Here is a 19,150-nt window from a genome sequence, read left to right on the forward strand (position 1 = left end):
GCAGAATCACAAAATGTAAGTAATGAAGCCAAAAGTGTAAGACTGCATTGTTAAGGTTTTGCTTTTTGCATATTTTGTTTTGCGAAGAATTATCTGATACAAAGGGCAGCTTGGTGCTATTGTGGTTTGCATATTTGCCTCACAGCTGAGACTCGGGAGAATAGGGTTAGGGTGAGTGTGGAGTGTCTTTATGTGCCCAATGATTGTCTGGTGAAGGTGGGTGTAACATGGCTCTCGCCCAAAATTAGCTGGAATGGGCTCCAACGCACCTGCAACTCTAATGAGGAAAGTAAGCAAAAAATAAAAAAAGGAGTATAGTAATAAAAAGTACAATTGACAATTTATGATTTTATTTCTTCACGTAAGCCAATAAATGATTGTGCTTAAACCAGATGTCAACTGTATGTGTGGGGATAATTGAAAAATGAGAGTAAAAAAAAAAATAAAGGGAAGGAAAGAGGAAAACACTCCAAAGAAGCTTGTCGGTTGCTTGTCATTTTGGGGCCAAGCCCAGCGCCCAGAGCGCACATTTGAGCTGCCGCTTTTCGCACACGGGCTATCGTCGTCTTTGTGTACGAGTGTGAAGCCGGTGACTATATTAATATCGAGAGGCCACAGCTGTTTGCCTCCAAACTTTCTGACAGCAAAGGAAAATCCTGGAAAGAGGTGGGTGGAAAGAAATGCAGTGAGACTATGAAGTCAGCTCCAAGGCCTAATTTCACCCACATTGTCCCTGGCTTAATTGCAAAATTCCCTCCATGTCTCTTTCCCTCCCCGTTGTGTGGCTCTGTGGCGCTCCAAGGTAAAAAAAAAAAAAAAAAAAAAGACAGGATCTAATTTCATTTCGGTTTGTCTTAGGACAAGTCTTACATGTTTAATTCGATCCCAATTTCATGTAATCAGGCGGAAGTCTTCCCCAGAGGGAGGGCAGCACTGGTCAGGACCAAGACGGTGCTATTTACTAATGTAATTGGTCCACCTTTATTCTGTCGCCTTTGTCTTCTCCCTGGTCTCTCATTTCTGCGCCCTTATCTTTTTTTGCCTTCTTTCTCTCCTGCCACCTTTTCAAGTCACACCATCTTGTCCTCCTCCTATCTCCCTCCCTTCATCCTCCTCCCCTCTGGGCGAAGCCGACGTGTTTGTTATTGTGATTTCATATTTTCTTCCATCCATCCCTGCGTCTGCAGCCTCTGGACATTGACTACAAAATCCATTATCATTTGTATATTTTAATTATGCAAATGAGGATAGCTCAGCTGGCCTGTTGGAGGCTGCAGGGGAGAAAGCAGGAACTCCATTGCGGGTGATTACAATTCATCCGCTCGTCTCGCTTTAATTGTAACAAGCTAATTACCGTGTTTCCATTTAGTTTGAACAATGCCAAAAAGAAAAGGGAGCAGTGATAGCTCGGGCTAACTGGTGTGGCAAAGCCCGCTGACAGGCACGCTGAGAGGGAGGGAGAGATGAGGGAAAGCAGGCGAAGTGGACTGAAAGACTCTTGGAACACTGGCGCAGCAATGAAAGCAGGAAATGTGGACCGGGAGATCCTTTGAACACTGATGCAGCAATATTTCTCCAACGTGCAAATGCACAATGTGTATTTCGTTTGTCACATCCCGCTTCACGCCAGAGCCAGATAATATGCAAATCAAGCCTGGTTCTCACTAAATTGCAAGTTGGCTGACTCACTTTTCATTCTGATCTGATTTTCAAGTTTCATCGAGATTTAAAGTGTACAATGGGGCCTTGCGGGGTCATCAATGGGCCGCGCTGAAGCCGCGGACACCTCTGATAACTCGTGTGGCAATGTCGATTTGCTAGTATTTCTCCCTAATCGCCAGAAGTGAGGGAATGGAGTCAAAAGACGTGACCCTAGTCAGAGTCGAGTCGCCATTTTCGACACGGCGCTCGCTGTAAGACTTATGTTTGGCTGGGTTCACACCGCAGGTCTTAATGCTCAATTCCGATTTTTTTTTAAATCCGATTTTCTTTTCACATCTCAATTTTTTCGTGTATGCGTCCACGTTACATTATAAATGCGACCTCGGTCTCTCTGGTTTGAACATATGCGTCTCCAAAGTGACATGTATGCAGTGAAGAGACGACGTCACTCACGACGTAGTATCTACGGAAGTAATTGTGGTCCAGTGTGTCGGGGCATTTCTATTTGGGGGAAATTATGAGGCGAGGCGTTTCGATCTTATTTCATGGAGACGTCACTAAAGACGACGTCACATCATAACCGTGCGGTAAAAATGAATCGATCTGAACGGTGGCTGAATTACTACGATCACTACGAATGTCCACTTAATGCTTCATGTTTCAACGGCAACGAAACAAGTCAGCCGTGTGCAAGCCCATAACAGCACAAAACGTCTCGTTTTAAATGGAAGTGTAGCATTCAATATATGAATGACAAATATAAAGTGTTCAATTTATGCCATTCATTACGAAACAGCTGTATCATTGTACAGAACGCTTATACGTAACTGTAGCATTTCATGTACTTTATTGTGGTTCAAGAAGCAGGTCCGGATCCAGATGGTTAAATGGCCTAAAGTAGTCTACCAATCACATTTAACTTGATACAACAATTTGCTTTCAAAAGAGGCATTTTGTCAGCTGAGTGAGGATCAAGTTGAGCCTGTCCCAAATCCCGCCACAATCCCCCTCTTGACTCGCCGTGAAAACAAGTCGAAAGTGCCTCTTCTGTCCTGTGTGATTTAAAAGGGGAGCTCAGAGAAGTGAGTTTTTCCCTTTAAAGACATTCATAACAAAACTGCTGAGAGCGGGAATAAAAGTGAAAGTGAGGGCAAAAATAAGACTCTTGTAACAATTACATACAGGACACGTTCTAACTTAAAAGAACAAAGGCGTTAGCGGAGCAGTGAAGGTTGGTGTTTGTGCTCGAGGTGTTCTGCCTCATCTTCTTCTCAATCCAGAGTTCTTTTGCCACTGAAATGAGTCCAGGGCTTCTGGGGATCAGGACCAGGCCTCAGCTGAGCAAGATCTCATTATCTCGCCTTTACATACACCCATGCACGCGCGCACACGCACTCGCACAGATATGTAGTCACACATGCACACACACTGACGTGACATAAGGAGCAAGGTGTCACACAAAGGGGAATCCTATATGTACGTCTCAATGAAAATATGCATATAGCCCTATCACTTTTTTTTTGAAAATGGTTTGTTTTACGATAGGACCTCAAAAGGTTCGCTCCCAACTGCGGTTGCTTCATTGTCGATCACACATAAACACACGGGTGGGCGTTTCACTGAATTTCGCTGGTTCGTCATCCGTCATTTTTCGTGAGGAACCGAACTGTAAGCGTCCGCCGTTGATGAACACCGGTAGTGACGATTACGCCGCTGGACGAAAACCCGTTTTGCGTCAGTGCTTAGTCCGTCGTTTATGAAAAAAATCGTTAGCCAATCGTTAGCCAAAACGGGCGCCTGTCAGTGACGGGCTAACGGACCGGTCCGTCCGTCTGGCGGATAACCCGCCTCTGCACAGACATAGCATTCAGAGTCCCTTATATCAACTGAACTCACACATCACAACAACATTGTACTAAATATATTTCCAAAAATGCACACCGGGCACTTTCATAAATCCGCCAAAGAGAAAAAAAATTCAGACTAACTTTGCCTTTGTTCTTGTCCCCAACATGCAAGTTAGCTGCACCTCTAGCCATCTTCCACCTTCTCCATGCCCACCTACTTTGCGATGTCATCAGGGAGAGACTTGAAAGGTATTTGAAATGGTCTTCCTTAATCATTTCCCTGATCCCGCAGGACACGCGATGACATGATAGGGGAGTGGAGGGATGGAGGAGGGTGGCTGCCAGGAAGGGAACATACAGTAGGCATGGAGAGAGGAAGCACTGCATTCCACTTCAGTAAATACTTCTCCAAGGCTTTCGAAAAGGAACGCCCGGTGACACAGATGGAAGCAATGAAGGGGCGATAAATCAAACCTTCCAGGATTTGAAGCTCATGAGTTTTCTGATTGTACAAAAAAAAAAAAAAATGAAAAAGCGTATCATAATGACATTCTTTGCTAATCTTGCTCTGAGGTCTTTATTGGATCATAGACCTATTTTTAGTAGAGCTCCACCTTCACCAAGGCCTAAGAATTCGAAAAATGTGACTTGTATGCTAAATCATGATGAAAATTGAGAATATTAAAAAAAAAAAAAAAAATTCCCCCAGTGTAGCTGGTATATCACATAATATTGCGCCGTGTATAATTGAGATAATTACAAAATGTTTGGTTGGGCAGTCAACCAATAGCTGATAAAACCCGGGAGTACCTGATCTTGTTACAGCTGCAGCTGTTATGAAATGCACGATAAAAATAATGTTGTATTGTATTGTATTGTATTGTAAACCGTTTGCATGGGAAGTTACATCTGATCCTGTTAGAAGTCTGGCTTATGTTCAATACTGTATACAGATGTCACGCTATAGGATAAATCCACACTTTAAATACCAGGAAGACTTAGCGGAGAGGCTAAATATGTAGCGATCTTTAAATCACCCCCCCCCCCCTGCCGCTGATGCTCAGTTGACCTATATCAACAGATAGCATTCGCCTACACGGTTTTATTCCAATTTGGTGGACCATCTTGAAAGAAATTTCAAAATAACACAGAGATGCACAACGTGTCATCAAATCACAAACTTAACTGATGTGTGATGGCACTCCATGTTTAGCCATGGTTAGCCTTGAACCGCGGATGAACTTTGTTTCACGTACAGTACATTTCAGAAGCTTATAAAACCTTTTTTTTTTTTTTTGTGGTGCACTGCACTTGGAGAGAAAATGACTTTATCGTGAAACCATCTTGGGCCAGCATGCCCTTCATGCCTTTGCAAAGTGCTTAACGTTACTCGGCAATCTGTGCAGGGCAGACAGGAGATATTTGTGGGCGCATTCCAAATCCAACTTAACCAGCAGTTCGGGATCAGAGCGAGGAAGTGAGAGCTCTAAATCTAACATTCATTAAGCGATCAGACACTCCGAGGATCATCTTTAAACTCACCCTGCAAAAATAACATTTCAAATCGCAGAACATGACCTTACATGCACTTTTGCCTGTATGTACTGCTTTTATGACATCCGCATCAAATGCGCCAAAACTAATTGAATGTGGTTCAAAGGCCACAACCTACTTAACATGAGTGTTGCCGCCCAATCATAATAGGGCAACTTGTGGATGTGCAAGAATGCAAAAACACATGTTTATAAGGCGAAGCCAACCCAAACATATTTTTTTCAAGAATATGTTCCCAGCAGGCCCACTGGTTAAAACACCAGTTAATATAAGCAGCAAAATGCACTCGTTTTTAGCCATCTCCGGGGGCGGCCATTTTGTCTTCTGTCGACTGAAAATGACATCACAACTGCTCACAACGACAGTTGTGATGTCATTTTCAGTCGACGGAAGACAGTTGTGATGTCATTTTCAGTCGACAGAAGACAAAATGGCCGCCCCCGGAGATAGCTAAAAACGAGTGGATTAACACTTACTCCACAAATGCAATATTTATCAGAATGCCCTGTTTCAAGCAGTAGGCTTGCATAGAACATATTATTGTATGTATTTTTAGATATATTTGTGTTTTAATGTCCCCTAAGAAACTGTGAGGTGCTATCAGGACAATTTTCACCAAATCTAAGAGAGGTGTTCCAAGTGTCTTTTTCAGTATACGGCAGAAAGAATTCAAGCTGTTCAGAAGTCACAAGAGAAGCACTGCATCCTCTCCTAAACTATGCCGTAGAATTCATCGACGTTTACATGTGTTTTACTGTAAACATGCTGGGCAAGCGCCTTCATTTCATGATTAAACCTCGTGGCCAATCAGAATGGCAGAGCGTTTGGGATTTGCGCTGCAACATCTGGGGACTATATTAATGGAGCACATATGTTTTCCCCCCCCAAATCAACATATCGCTCCTGTTGGGAGAGGCTATTTGAAGGCTAACTGGGATAGAAAATAAGTCCAAGTGAGTGTAGCTGTCATCATTAAGCAAAGTACGCCCGGTGACAGAAGAGCCGCCCAAACTGTGCGAGTGTCCTCATGCCCTTAAAGAATCCCAAATAGGCCCATCTGTCCATTTTACATTCTGTGATTCTTAGCAAGCCGAGCTCTCGTGGGTGTAATCCTGCAGGGATTTGATAAAAAAGACACAAACATATTTATGCTGCCAGATATGATTTTTTTTTTTTTTTTTTTTTTAAATCTATGTTTTATGGTGAAAGCTGTTTAAGGAAGTATATTTTAGGAGTCAAATGTAGGGTGCTGGGACAAATAAGGGCAACTGGATTTAAGATCTCTGTTCCACTGTTTTGTTTGGGAATTGGCAACCTTTCTTTTGACTCCATTCAGGCACATATATTAACCCTCTCAGGCTCAAATTAAGTTTGAGTAATAGTTTAGTAGTACTCCTGAGTAAAAAAAAGGGCTCATATAATATGAATGTGTATTAATTAGGGGATTAGCAATTAGTTGTTGCAAATCTGCAACACCTGCCTGGAGAGGGTTAAATTAGGGTTAGGGTTAACCGACAATAAAATTCATGAAATGGCATCGCTTTACCCATCTTTTGACAAGTGCGGCAGCGCTCTAGTCGTCGTGATTTCATTTTTTAAATGTGGTGCAGTCGGATTTTCACAAATGTGGACATGACCAAGATAGCAACAATACCTAAATGGTGATCAAATAATGCATTTTAGTGCTGCCATGCGATGATTAATTGCAATTCACCAAATTGTTACTTCTACCATATTTACCTGAATAAAAAATTGTTAGCTATTAAATATGTTTTTTTCCCCCTCTATTGTCGAAGCTTAACATCTGGAATTTAAAAATAGATTATACCGCTGCTAAAAGGATCATAATCCACCCCACCCAAAAAAACCTCAAGAAAAACATCTTGTTTGTGTTTGGACTTGGGGCATGTCAGTGAGCATGCGCCACGCGCGTGTGTTAATGTGACACACACTTGTTTTTATGACACCATTTAAAAACAACAAGGTCTCACATTTCTGTAAACATTAGCGCTGTCAGATCAGTGTCACACACCCCGCTCGCCGCTTTCAGCCCGGCCTTTAATCCTTCACTTCCACTGCTACGTAGGGGTACTTATGAGTGAGTGGATCAGTGAAAGATCAGCGGGAATCATCACAACAATGATAATGACGATAACATTTGTTTTGATGAGCAGTTTTAATGTGAGGTTGTAGTACATCAACAACCATGTATGCATAAATGCCACCTATTTGTACGGCATAGGTTTTTTTTTTTTTTTTTCTTTTTTTTAATTGAGGACGTACACATGCCTGCAAAAGCTATTGGATGCGCAGTGTCAATACGGACAGATATGTGTGCGCGCGCATGCCTGTGTCTTCCATATTAGCCGCACACCCTCCTACACAGCTAATATGAATTGTTATTTAAATCCAAAACACCAGAGCAGCTATTTGGCTGAACAATAATTATTTTTCTGGAACAATAATTATTAGCTTTTAATTCTGTTGTTCACTGTTATGCCCGATGGCCCTTCTCTGAAAACCAGACGCTTGTTCAAATTCGGAGCCCTAAAGCAAACTGCGTGAAGCATTTAACTTGAATATCAAATAATTACAAATGAAATAATTGAAAAATGAAAGTGCAGCTTGCTCGTCATTGAAATGTATGAGGTAGTGCTTCCTGGAACACAGTGTCTTGTTTGTGAGGTCACATGTATTATTTGTTTTCAATACGTGGACTTTTGACTGTGGATTGATTGCTTTATTATAAGGAAGAGTAGTTGAAAGTGTTATTTTCTTCTGTGCTATAGATTGCTTTCAAAAGAATCTAAATCCCAAAACCCATTGACATGGTAGAGTAACATCAAGCGGTTCAATCAATTGCAACAATATCGAGTATATTTTCCAATCGATTTGCACTGGATGCACGGCATGTTTGTCTTATTTGCAAGGCAAAACAAACAATAAATGAAGATTACCGGTAACTGCTCATAGTCTAATCTGGTAGAGTCTGGTGCTGCTATACAGTATGTTTGATGGGATTACATACAGGATTACACAATTAAGCGTGTCTGGTTGTAGGGCTCGACACACTGTTGTGACGCCGTCATGCGAACACACATGCTGCACGGACAGCTATTTACCGATGTGCAAAAACAGCTAGAAATGTCGCAGCGATTCGGTTCGACTCAGCGGGAGTACAATTCGATTCGATACGGTAGGACTCAGATCGAGAGGGCGCAGTGACTTTTTGGTTATCATTTTATATACATTTGAATGAACTTGTCAATACTGTAAATGTGCCCTTCTAATATATATCCCCCCAGTAAAAAGAAAATTCGATACGCGTCTCGCTATATTTGAAAGTGGAATGATTCGGTTCGATTCGACGCATCTTTTGAATCAAAAAACGATTTTCCAGTTCAGACCATTTTTTTGTTACACACACACACACACACACACACACACACACACACACACAAATGTTCATACGGGACTTCTCCAACAGCAGCCAGCTGAGCTCCTATTCTAACTAACAGCAACAATTACATGCACACAATGATTGGAATCATCTTTGCGCTGGTCCGTAATGACTCTCTCCTTTTGACAATTTCATTCTTATGGAAGTCTTCCCGCTTTCAGCTTTTATTCGGCCCTTCCATCACTCGCTATGCCGCCTGGTGATTAAGCAGTAAATTAACCTCCAGGCCTCATTAATAATAAACGGATAGAGAAAGCTTTTGGTTGTTCCGTTTCCTGTCCAGCACGCTAATAGACCCCTTAACGTTCACATTAACATAGCTCTTGTTTACTCGGGCAGATGGACAGACGAGGCCAAAACATGGACGAGCACAAGGCGAGACGCATCAACGCATCATGTATCACGTATAATGTGCGGACCGCAGGACCAGACCGCAGAGGTCATGTCACGCCTCCGGAAGCTTGAACGTGTTCCTTCTTCGTTTCCTTTCGACTTGTCCTCTTAGGGGTCACCACAGCGTGTCATCTTTTTCCATCGAAGTCCATGTTCTGCTTCCTCCTCTCCGACAGCAACTGCCCTCATGTCTTTGCTCACTACATCCATCATCCCTCTCTTAGGTCTTCCTCTTGCAGCTCCGTATTCATCACCCCGCTTTCCTCTGGACGTGTCCAAACCATCCAAGTCGACTCTCTCGAACTTTCCCCCCCCAAAAAAAATCTCACATTGGCTATGCCACTGATGAGCTCAGTTCTACTTCTCTCCATCCTGGTGATGCTTGAAGAAAATCTCAAAGAGTTTCATTTTCTCTACCTCCATATATATATATATATATATATATATATATATATATATATAAAATAAAAATATTTGCGTAAGAAAAGGAGTAACCCAGGGGTCTTATTCGGGTTTTTAAAAACCCGAATTAGAGCATATTTGTGTTCTTGCGCACGTTTCCATGGCCTTTAAAAAACAGAATACTGCCAACATTCGTTTTTTAAAAGGGTTATTGACCGCATGTAAACGTAATCACTTAAAAAGCTCCTTAATGGCAGGGCCCCGAGGGTGGATGAGACAAATGCCACAAATAAAGTTCTGTGCAAAAGTATTAGGCCACCATTAGGTTTGTTGTTTTAGCAAAAGTGTCTCGGTAGTGAGCAAGTTGCGTCTTGATTAATAGATGAAATTTTTTTTTTTTTTTTAAACTGAAATGTCAATGATTCTGAGGGCTGTACAGTTTTGTGGATTACTTTTTCCCGATTTTTTATTTTGTTTTAATAAGTTATTTTTAAAGTGAAGATGAAGGTAAAGAATGTTAAAAAGCACAAAGCCTGTTAGCTCGCCTTCTGCAATCGCCTCTCCTTAGGTTTGTCACGAAAGTGTGAATTCTGTTATTCGAATTTACTTTTATTTAGTCTCATTAAACCGCTGTGAAGTTTTATTTTTTATTTATTTATTTTTTTTACCATACACAATGGTGAGTTAATGCCTGTACAAGATCTGGAACACAATACATTTATTTCCATTATTTGTTCTGGGAAAATGATTTTGTGACAAACACAAATTGGAGGTTGACCAGCTTCCCAAAACTGATCTTGGAGTTACACATCTTACTTTTGTGGCAATATTCATAGCTATAGAAGCAGGCTGCATATCTTTTCAAATGTTCTCATATCGTTTAAGATATTACAGATATGAATACAAAGTTATTAACAATGAGATTCCTGTCAGAAAACAAAGCTTATGTACACTCACAAACAGCAAGAGAATACAGTAAAAGCCTTGTGGGACCACATTTGTGGTATTTCATTTGAACGTCTTTTTCAGGTCTAAGTGCCAATCTTGTGAGTTGCCTTGATTTTATGCCCCACATAAAATGACGGCGCTCGCTCCACAATGGCCTATTTAAGTTACATTACCTTCAACTATTCCCCAGTAAAGAAAATTAAGCGGTGATACTGTGAGATCATCCGGTTAGTTATCTTCTCCCCGTAGAAGGCATGTCACTTTGACACCCTGTGGAGAACACAATGATTCTCTTGGACAAAAGGTAATAGTCTTATACAGTGTGCCCCAAATTGTCCAACCCCCACACTCTCAAACCATAAACTCACACATTTAGAGGCGTTTTGCACTGAAAAATAGATACAAAAATACAAAGAAAAATCAAAAATGACAGCAGGGTTAACAGCTAGCTAATCTGTCCAAAAAAATTGTAATCCATTAAAGACCTATAGTTGTCATTTCTGGAGGACGCACCTGATAATACAATCAATAGTTTCTGAAAATAGTCCACTTTCTTTAATGGGTGGTTCCCTGAACCGCTGCAAGCTTCCCTATCAGTCTGATACATATCCAATTACACATTGATTCGGTAGATCAACATGTGAATGTGTCAGCGATGCCACATATTAAACTACCACGTTATCATTTACATTCATTCAATCACATCCTTGAGATTTCCCCATCAACAGTTCAGTGAAATGATATGTCCGAAATGATATGATATGACAAAAATAAGACAAAGTCAAACATGAGAATTCTGGACGTTCATATACAGCTCCAAGGAGCTTCAGTCATGCTTCGAGTACCCCCCCCCCCCCCTCACCAACTCCCCCCCTCCCCAACCCTGCCTAACCTTGTAGCCTCTCTGCTTACCTTTTCAAATGCTCTGTAGCGCCCAGCAGTCTGTCTGCACTGAAGCTAATTGGCTTCAAGCTCAGCGTTCACTGTTAACGTCTCATTACTCATTCCACTTAGAATAACTTGCACAAGTTTGCTTGTGTCCAGGGGTCATTAAAAGCAAAGGAAGCCTTTAATTATGAACTCTTGGATTACTGAGTAAATAACCATCTTCCGCCATGCCTGAATGCTTTCCCCTGAGCTTCTCTCTAGCTGAATTCTTCTTGTGGTGTCGATCTATATATCTTATCAGGAGTGATCCAGGAGAAGAATGCAAAAAAAAAAAAAAAAAAAAGCATGAGGATTTAAAACAACTACTCTACTGACGTTTTTTTTTTTTTTTTTACATATTATTTCCTGATTGCATATTTTTATTACATTTTGAAACAATAAGGGGACATGCTTATGAAAAAGGGAAATAATTACATTATAGTAGTATTATTATTTTTTTTATTATTATTATTATTATTATTATTTCCAACAAAACGCATTAGAATAATCCCCCATACCTAATGTGCTTGTCAATGAAATGCATGGTAATCTCCTGTTGTACTAATTGATACAAGCGCCCGGGGCAGCACACGTGCGCGTCTCCTCCACAAGGCTGAGCAACACCGAATATTAATAAACAGGAGCGTAACAGACGAACCGAGCTGCACAGTCGGCATATGCTAAAACTTTCTATGTCCGTTGTTTTGTTGTTGTTCTATTATCCTGCTTACTGACTTCGTGCAGGATCGATGACCTGCATGCACGTTGGCAATCTGCTTCAAAGCCTCACTATCTGTAATAAAATTCTGCAGTCAGAATAATAATCTCCATTATAATTTCCCCTCCAATTTGCTTAAGATGTGTGTTAATTGTAATGGCGCACTAAATCTTTTCCGAACACAAGAGTTGCATTCAGTAAAAGACAGCGCAGCATTAAGTAAGGATTACATTTGAGCGACCATATTGTAGCCTACATCTGCTTTTTAATCGTCACTAAATGAATGGAGCGCTTTATTCTTGGCTCATATATATATATTTTTTTTAATGCATGCCTTACACCTCACTTCGGAATAGAACATGAATATGTATCAAAAACGAGATAGATTCCCTCATTTTATTATGAAGTGGCTTGATGTTTAGAGAAAGGAGTGTTGTGGGGTACATTTTAGCATGGTAATCACTCACCTGGGGCGTGTTACATTTATTGACAGCTCTGATGTTAAATGTCTCAAGCTCACTTAGTGTTGTACCTCTTAATTTATTATGTTTCCATCTCTCATCAATGTGTGTGTGTGCTTCATTGGTTTGACCCTCCCAAGTCCGTTTTTTTTTTTTTTTTTAACGCATGATTAATTTCTCAGCAGGGAGACCGGCTAATGCATTATGAAAACAGTGATGTGGTACAAAAGGACGTCTGATGGCTGCATTGTATGGAAATAAACCCTTTCCCCGCTTCACGTGGTTTAGTCACGCTCTACTTTTAATAAAGTGATGCGTTTAATTGTTTCCGTTCACTCTGATTTCAAGATACTTTTAATAACGTTTTTAATACGATTTGTTTCATCTTATTTACACGCCATAGTTCATGATAAACATCGGAAAACTTTATTTAAACTACGGGGAATATTACACGTCAATAAAATATTTGCGGTTCGAAAACTCGACCGTGACGTCAGTTCCGTCAAGCGCTGAGGCAAATCACCCGTGGCCCCGCCCCTTGCCTGTGTCACGAGACAAAAGCACGCGCTGTGACGAGGTAAATTGGTTTGAAAAGGAGCAGATGGGACTCGTGTGATTGCGCGCGCGCGCGCCGTGCACGTCGCGTGCACACGCGCGCTCAACAACAGCCCCAAAAATGAGGTCGGAGGCTCATCTCAACTTGCACCTTAACAAATGATACGGAATTTTCATTAAAATTAGACTTAACATTCATATATATATATATGTATATATATACATATATATACGTGTTTGTTACCTTACCATCAAATCTCAGCTCAGATTCTCTTGTGCAGGTTGCATGTTCTGCAGAACATTGACGGAATCTGAATGAGGCCCAACTCATGTCGAATATTTGCCTTTTAATGTCAAACTACAACTTTTACTTTTCAAAACCATGGCCACCGGGCAATCTGTCCAAATAATTATGAACAATGTTTCGCTTCTCCCTCATTTGAGGAGGGTGACGACATCCTTCAATCTGGGTTACATGGCTTTATATTTAGGTCTGTGGGCTCCCATCTGTAATTTGGCTGCGTATTTTTAGTGGATGGAGTAATTGAGCAGCCGGGGCAAGATGCTTGCTACACAAGAAAGCAAGTGGAGCAGAAGAGTTAAGATGAAAAAAAAAAAAAATCGAGGCCTTTTGAGAGAATACTGGAATGAGACCCCCAATCCTTTAGTCAGATGACTACTGACCGAAAACCTCTTCGGATGCCTTGTCATTCATTTTTCGGACCCTCAGATGATGGAGTGTTTGTAACTCATTGAGCAAATTGTACAAGTAGAGAGTTAAATTTTTATTTATTTTTTTAAAACCCTGGTGAAGTATAACACTGCAATGAACTCAAAATTTCAAGGCGACAAACTTGGATAAACTTTTAAGTTGGGCAATTCAACAAAACAAAACAAGTTTCGCTGTTGTTAAAATTGGCAACAAACAAATAAGAGTTGACAGACCTAATCCTCATTGTCCCCCAACTTCAAGATATAAATAAAAGAAAAAACCTCAGCAAATTGTTTTGGAGACAACCAACTTATTTTATTTTTTGTGCGAACCAACATTGTTGCCATGAATATCATTATGTACATTGTAAAGTTACTCCAACTTCAATGAATGTTTTAGCCCCCCAAAATACAAGTTGTGTGTAGTTTGACTTCAATGTGCACTGCAGGGACACATTTTCATCCACTGTAGCTTTTTTCCTCCTTAGTGTCGTGGGTGGACTTTGCATCAGCTGACTTTGGGAATGGTGAATGGTGAATGTTTGTCCATGTACATCCATTCATTCAACCATTTTCCACAGCACTTGTCTTAATCATGAGTACAAGTGCACTAGAGGTCGACTACACCCTGGGCTGGTCGCCAGACAAACAAACAATCATCATTTCACACTCAGATGCTATTATCAATGTTGAGTCTACAATCAAAATGTACTTGGAGAACTTGGAAACTCCACCCAGGAAGGCTGGTGTGGAAATTTGAATCCTTTCAGAACTGTAAGGCCGAGGTGCTAACCATTTCACCACTGTGCCGTGTCCATTTTAATTACTTAAGTAAAGCTAATAATAATTCACCTCCTGTTAGTTGGGATTTGTTGCAAGCAGGAAGTAATGAGGATGCATATATATATATATATATATATATATATATATATATATATATATATATATATATATATATATATATATATATATATATATATATATATATATATATATATATATATATATATATATATATATATATATATATATATACCACCCAAAATTAAACGAGGAAGAAAGAAAGAAAGAAAGGAAGGAAGAAATTTACCTTTCCTGTGCCCTCTAGCTGGATTTGGCTAACAGCGGCACCAACCTGTTCAAACTTAATGGAACGCGGCCCTAATTAGTGCTATTTTGCTCACTGTCAATTCCTTTACACTTCTTTACGACTAAAATTGCCATTAAACTCTTCGACCGTAATGCACATTGTAACAAAGTGGCGACCTAAGTCACCGTACGATATATATTTTCCTCTGTGATTTTATTTTTATGCATTTCCGTTCGTTTCAGCACGCGCATGGATATGTTGCTTGTTGGAGTGAGTGTGGCGCGTGCACGTGTCCCGGGTGGTGGCGGTCGTGGTGGGCTGAGCTCGAGCCACACGCCAATCAAACAGCAAAGCGAGAGAGAGAAAAAGAGAGAGCAAGGTTGAGATGGAGAGAGGGAGGGAGGGAGGGAGAGACGGATTAAGTTGGCGCGTGGCACCTCTGAAAGGCGAATAAAAGCGGCGCTTGCGTCCGCGGTTTAGTCACATCTGACGAGCTATGTCACTGTAGTTAGACCCAGTAAAAAAAAAAAAAAAAAAAAAAAAAACAGAAGAAACTAACATAAATAGTGGTTATATGTTCGCTCGTTTAAAAAAAAAAAAGAGTTTTTCATGCTATGTAGGATAAAGTGATTTTTCAAGTAAGAGGGATTTTTTTGTAAACACGAGCAATTTGGAGGACTGTCGGCTCTCAGAGGTAAGCACTCGACATAAATACAGTAGTACATTTGATCCATTGAAAAACGAACAACAAATGTCTCCTTTGCACTAATAATATGCGATTTGCCCGGTTCCATCCATGAAGATGAATTATTTTTTTGTTCTTGTTGAATATTACATCAGGGTAATCTCGTTTTTTTAAAGAGGAGAAAAAGTATACGGCTAGCATACAAAATTATACACTTCAAATTTGATTTCACATTGTTCGATTAAAGTGTAGTGAAGTCAATTGTAAATCATTTCCATCGGATGTTGGCTCATAAATTGCCGTTGTTAGCGCAAAGTGTGCATAAATGCGCAGTAAAAGTTTTGGATCCCGTTTAATATGTGTACACATTTCCCTTTTTACGAGATAAATCACAAATGAATATGCGTTGCAAAAAAAGCGTTTAAAAAGAGCGTTTGAAAAAAAGCCGATTTTATTGTTGTTTCCATTCAACCTTCACGTTTTATTCATTACTTCATATTATGCGTGAATTTGTTTTAAAAAAAAACAACCAGTCATTCTGCCGTCGAAATAAGTATTTAATCATTTCAAGTTTTAAAATATAGCCTGTATTTCTAATTATTTAAATCAGATATTACATCAGTATTGTGTGGCAATGTAATAAAGAATTAAGCCGTGTCTTTCCGTTTACAACTTTAAGACTTGAAATAATTCTAAATGTCAAAATGATGCAGAAACATTCGATCGAAAAGAGGTTGCAAGATTTAGCGCATGCATGCATTTCTTTTTAATGCATGATTCAAAATTTCTTTGGACAATGAGACTGATGGGAATGCCACTGATTTATCAAAGTTATAGCGTTATTTGAAAATGAAATACTTTGATAATATTGCACAATATTTTGATATTTTGCATTTTGGGGAGTGTGATAATCATTCTAAACTACTACTAAAATTACAAAACCGTTAGCTACATATAGGAGTTTTAGTCAAATAATGAAACAAGAGTAACATTCCTGATTTTTTTTATGCTGAATATTTGATGTTTACTTAAATACAATAATATATGAGTTAGACTGTCCAAATAATTAAATCAATGCCATAGTTTGGTTGGACAATATGTGTGCAATTTCATTATAGCTGCACTTTCTCACCTGAAGTACATGGGCTGACCTTAAATTAGTTTTTTTTTTTTTTTTTTTTTTTTTTTCAAGAATTATATTTTAATATTAATTTCACCTGCCTTACTGTAGCTAGAAAGACGCCTTTATTTTTCAGGTTAGAACTCAAAGAGAAGACTCAGAAAGCAAAACTCTGGGCATGGATTTCATTCAAACCCACCTAACAAATTGAGATGCTTTTTCCAATGCATGTGAAATAATTATTTTATTTATATTTGATGTCCTGTTTAATTTTGCTTTACTTGCGCAGCATCAAAACGCCTTTGGCCTTTTTTCTTTTCTTACTTTGCCCCTCTGCAGGTTTGTTGTGCCAGTATGGACAAGTCTCATCTTTCCAATGACATCATCATGACAAGCTCAGCAGGCCCGTACCCGCAGGAAGCCCTGACTCCTCCCCGGCCCAACCATCACCACTCCTCGTCTTCCTTATCTTCGCCCTCGCCCTCGTCTTCGTCCTCGCCCCTCAAGCCCAATCAGGTGGGCCAGGTCATCCTGTACGGCGTTCCCATCGTGTCGCTGGTCATCGATAACAACGAGAGACTTTGCCTGGCGCAGATTTCCAACACGCTGCTCAAAAACTACAGTTACAACGAGATCCACAACCGGCGGGTGGCGCTGGGCATCACCTGTGTCCAGTGCACCCCCGTTCAGTTGGAAATCCTCCGCCGCGCCGGGGCCATGCCCATCTCGTCGCGCCGCTGCGGCATGATCACCAAACGTGAGGCCGAGCGTCTTTGCAAGTCCTTCCTGGGCGAGAACATGCCTCCCAAACTGCCCGACAACTTTGCCTTTGACGTGACGCACGAGTGCGCTTGGGGTTGCCGCGGTAACTTCATCCCCGCGCGCTACAACAGCTCACGGGCCAAATGCATCAAGTGCTCCTTCTGCAACATGTACTTCTCCCCAAACAAGTTCATCTTTCATTCCCACCGCACGCCCGACGCCAAGTACACGCAACCCGACGCGGCCAACTTCAACTCTTGGCGGCGGCACCTCAAACTTAGCGACAAACATCCGGCTGACGAGTTAGTTTACGCTTGGGAAGATGTGAAGGCTATGTTCAACGGGGGGAGTCGGAAGAGGGCCTTGCCCTCCGCGGGCCACTGCCATTCCATGGGTCCCATGAAGACCGTCGGCTCGGTGGTGCCGCACATGATGGGGGGCGACCTGGGCGCCCAGAAAAGAGCGCACTTTGACGATGAAGACGACCTCGACGGAGGCGCTTTGTCCCCGCGCAAGACGCCGCGAAGTTACCCGGTCATCCCCGTCCCCAGCAAAGGCTTCGGCATGCTCCAAAAGTTCCCCCCGACGTCGATTTTCCCCTCACCTTACCCCTTCCCGGCATTCGGCCTGTGCCAGCAGAAAAAAGAGGACAGCGACGTTTCAGCCGGGCACAAAGGCGCAGGACTGTCGGGGCTTTTGTGGCCCGGGCGAAAGGACGCTTTTTATCCTCCCTTTTGCATGTTTTGGCCACCGAGAGCAGCGGGCGGGATCCCCGTGCCCACGTACCTGCAGCCTCAGCCCAGCCTCTCCTCACTGGCTGACAATCCCTCCCTTCGCCAGGCCTTCCTGGATCTGTCTGACTCCTCGGAAGCGGGAGCCGTAGCTGCCAACGGGAACGGCGTCAGTACAAACATGAGCCCTAACAACGGGAGCGCCGCATCCAGATCCGGTCTCTTCGACCCCGACTGTGCAATGGTGACCCCCGACCTTCGGCCCGTGACCTCGGAGAGCTGGCTGAAACTCTTAGACAACCCCACACTCCAAACCAGAAAGCCCAGCTACGGCTCGGCCTTCCGCCCTGTCGTCAAGGACGCCGAGAGCATCGCTAAGCTCCACGGCGGCGGAGGAGGCGTCGCCGGGGCGACCGACGACGAGCCCGGGCTCCTCGCCGCCGGCTCGGACCGCCACCCCAGGCTCTCGCCCGGCAGCAGCTGCAGTTACGGCAGCGAAAGCGGGGGCGAGGGAGAAGCAGACGGAGGGGAAAGCGAAGAGGACGGAGAGGTCGACGTGGAGTCCTCCAAGCAGGAAGACGAAGAGGACGAGGGGGCCTTCGCCAGCCGGCCCCCGCAGAGGCAAACAAACCTGTTCCTGCCCGCCGTGAGCGACGGTGCCGGGGAGGAACGGGCGAAGGAGAGGGGGAGCGTCGCCGCGTATCCCGGCGCCTCCCCCCCCTCGGCGGACCCCGTCCGACAGGAGTCGCCCAGCTCGCCGGCCTCTTCGCCCGCCAGCCTGCCGCTCTCCAACTCCAGCCCGCCGCGCAGAGAAGACCCACTGCACAAAAACGTAAATATCCCCGCAGGCCGCATCAGCTAATTATTATTTAAATGGCGTTGCAGCGGGCGGTGATGTGATCTGCATAAACAGATTGATCGGCTGCCTCCTCCCTGTAGGAATTGAAAGAGTCACCCCACCCTGATCTTGGCTAATAGACCCTGGCATGTGGGCCGTTTCATGGCCACGGCGTGTTTGTTCCCCCAGCGTGACCTCGGCCTGTTAGGGCAACTCTAATCTTTAACCTGTTGACGCTTGCATTAACCTGGCCGCTGAGGAGGGGGGGGGGGACGGGGGCGGTTGG

At 42.4% G+C, this 19,150-nt stretch overlaps 1 protein-coding gene across 4 annotated transcripts in view; it reads left to right on the top strand.

Annotated features, from left to right (window-relative positions):
- skor2 (SKI family transcriptional corepressor 2) overlaps positions 1–19,150 on the top strand; it is an 82,620-nt gene that overhangs the window by 57,031 nt on the left and 6,439 nt on the right. For 2 of the 4 annotated variants that reach the window (XM_086052936.1, XM_086052938.1), the window contains exons 1-2: positions 15,191–15,422; positions 16,873–18,858. In XM_086052936.1, coding sequence (XP_085909062.1) covers positions 16,888–18,858 — 1,971 coding nt within the window. In that variant the 5' untranslated portion in view covers positions 15,191–15,422; positions 16,873–16,887. Of the gene's footprint in view, positions 1–15,189; positions 15,423–16,872; positions 18,859–19,150 lie in introns of those variants that run through there. The other 2 variants (XM_086052939.1, XM_086052937.1) reach the window with 2 other exon arrangements.

This window comes from Filicampus tigris, chromosome 15 (assembly GCF_054856515.1).
Source record: "Filicampus tigris isolate MCC_2025a chromosome 15, RoL_Ftig_1.0, whole genome shotgun sequence".
Classification (NCBI taxonomy): domain Eukaryota; kingdom Metazoa; phylum Chordata; class Actinopteri; order Syngnathiformes; family Syngnathidae; genus Filicampus; species Filicampus tigris.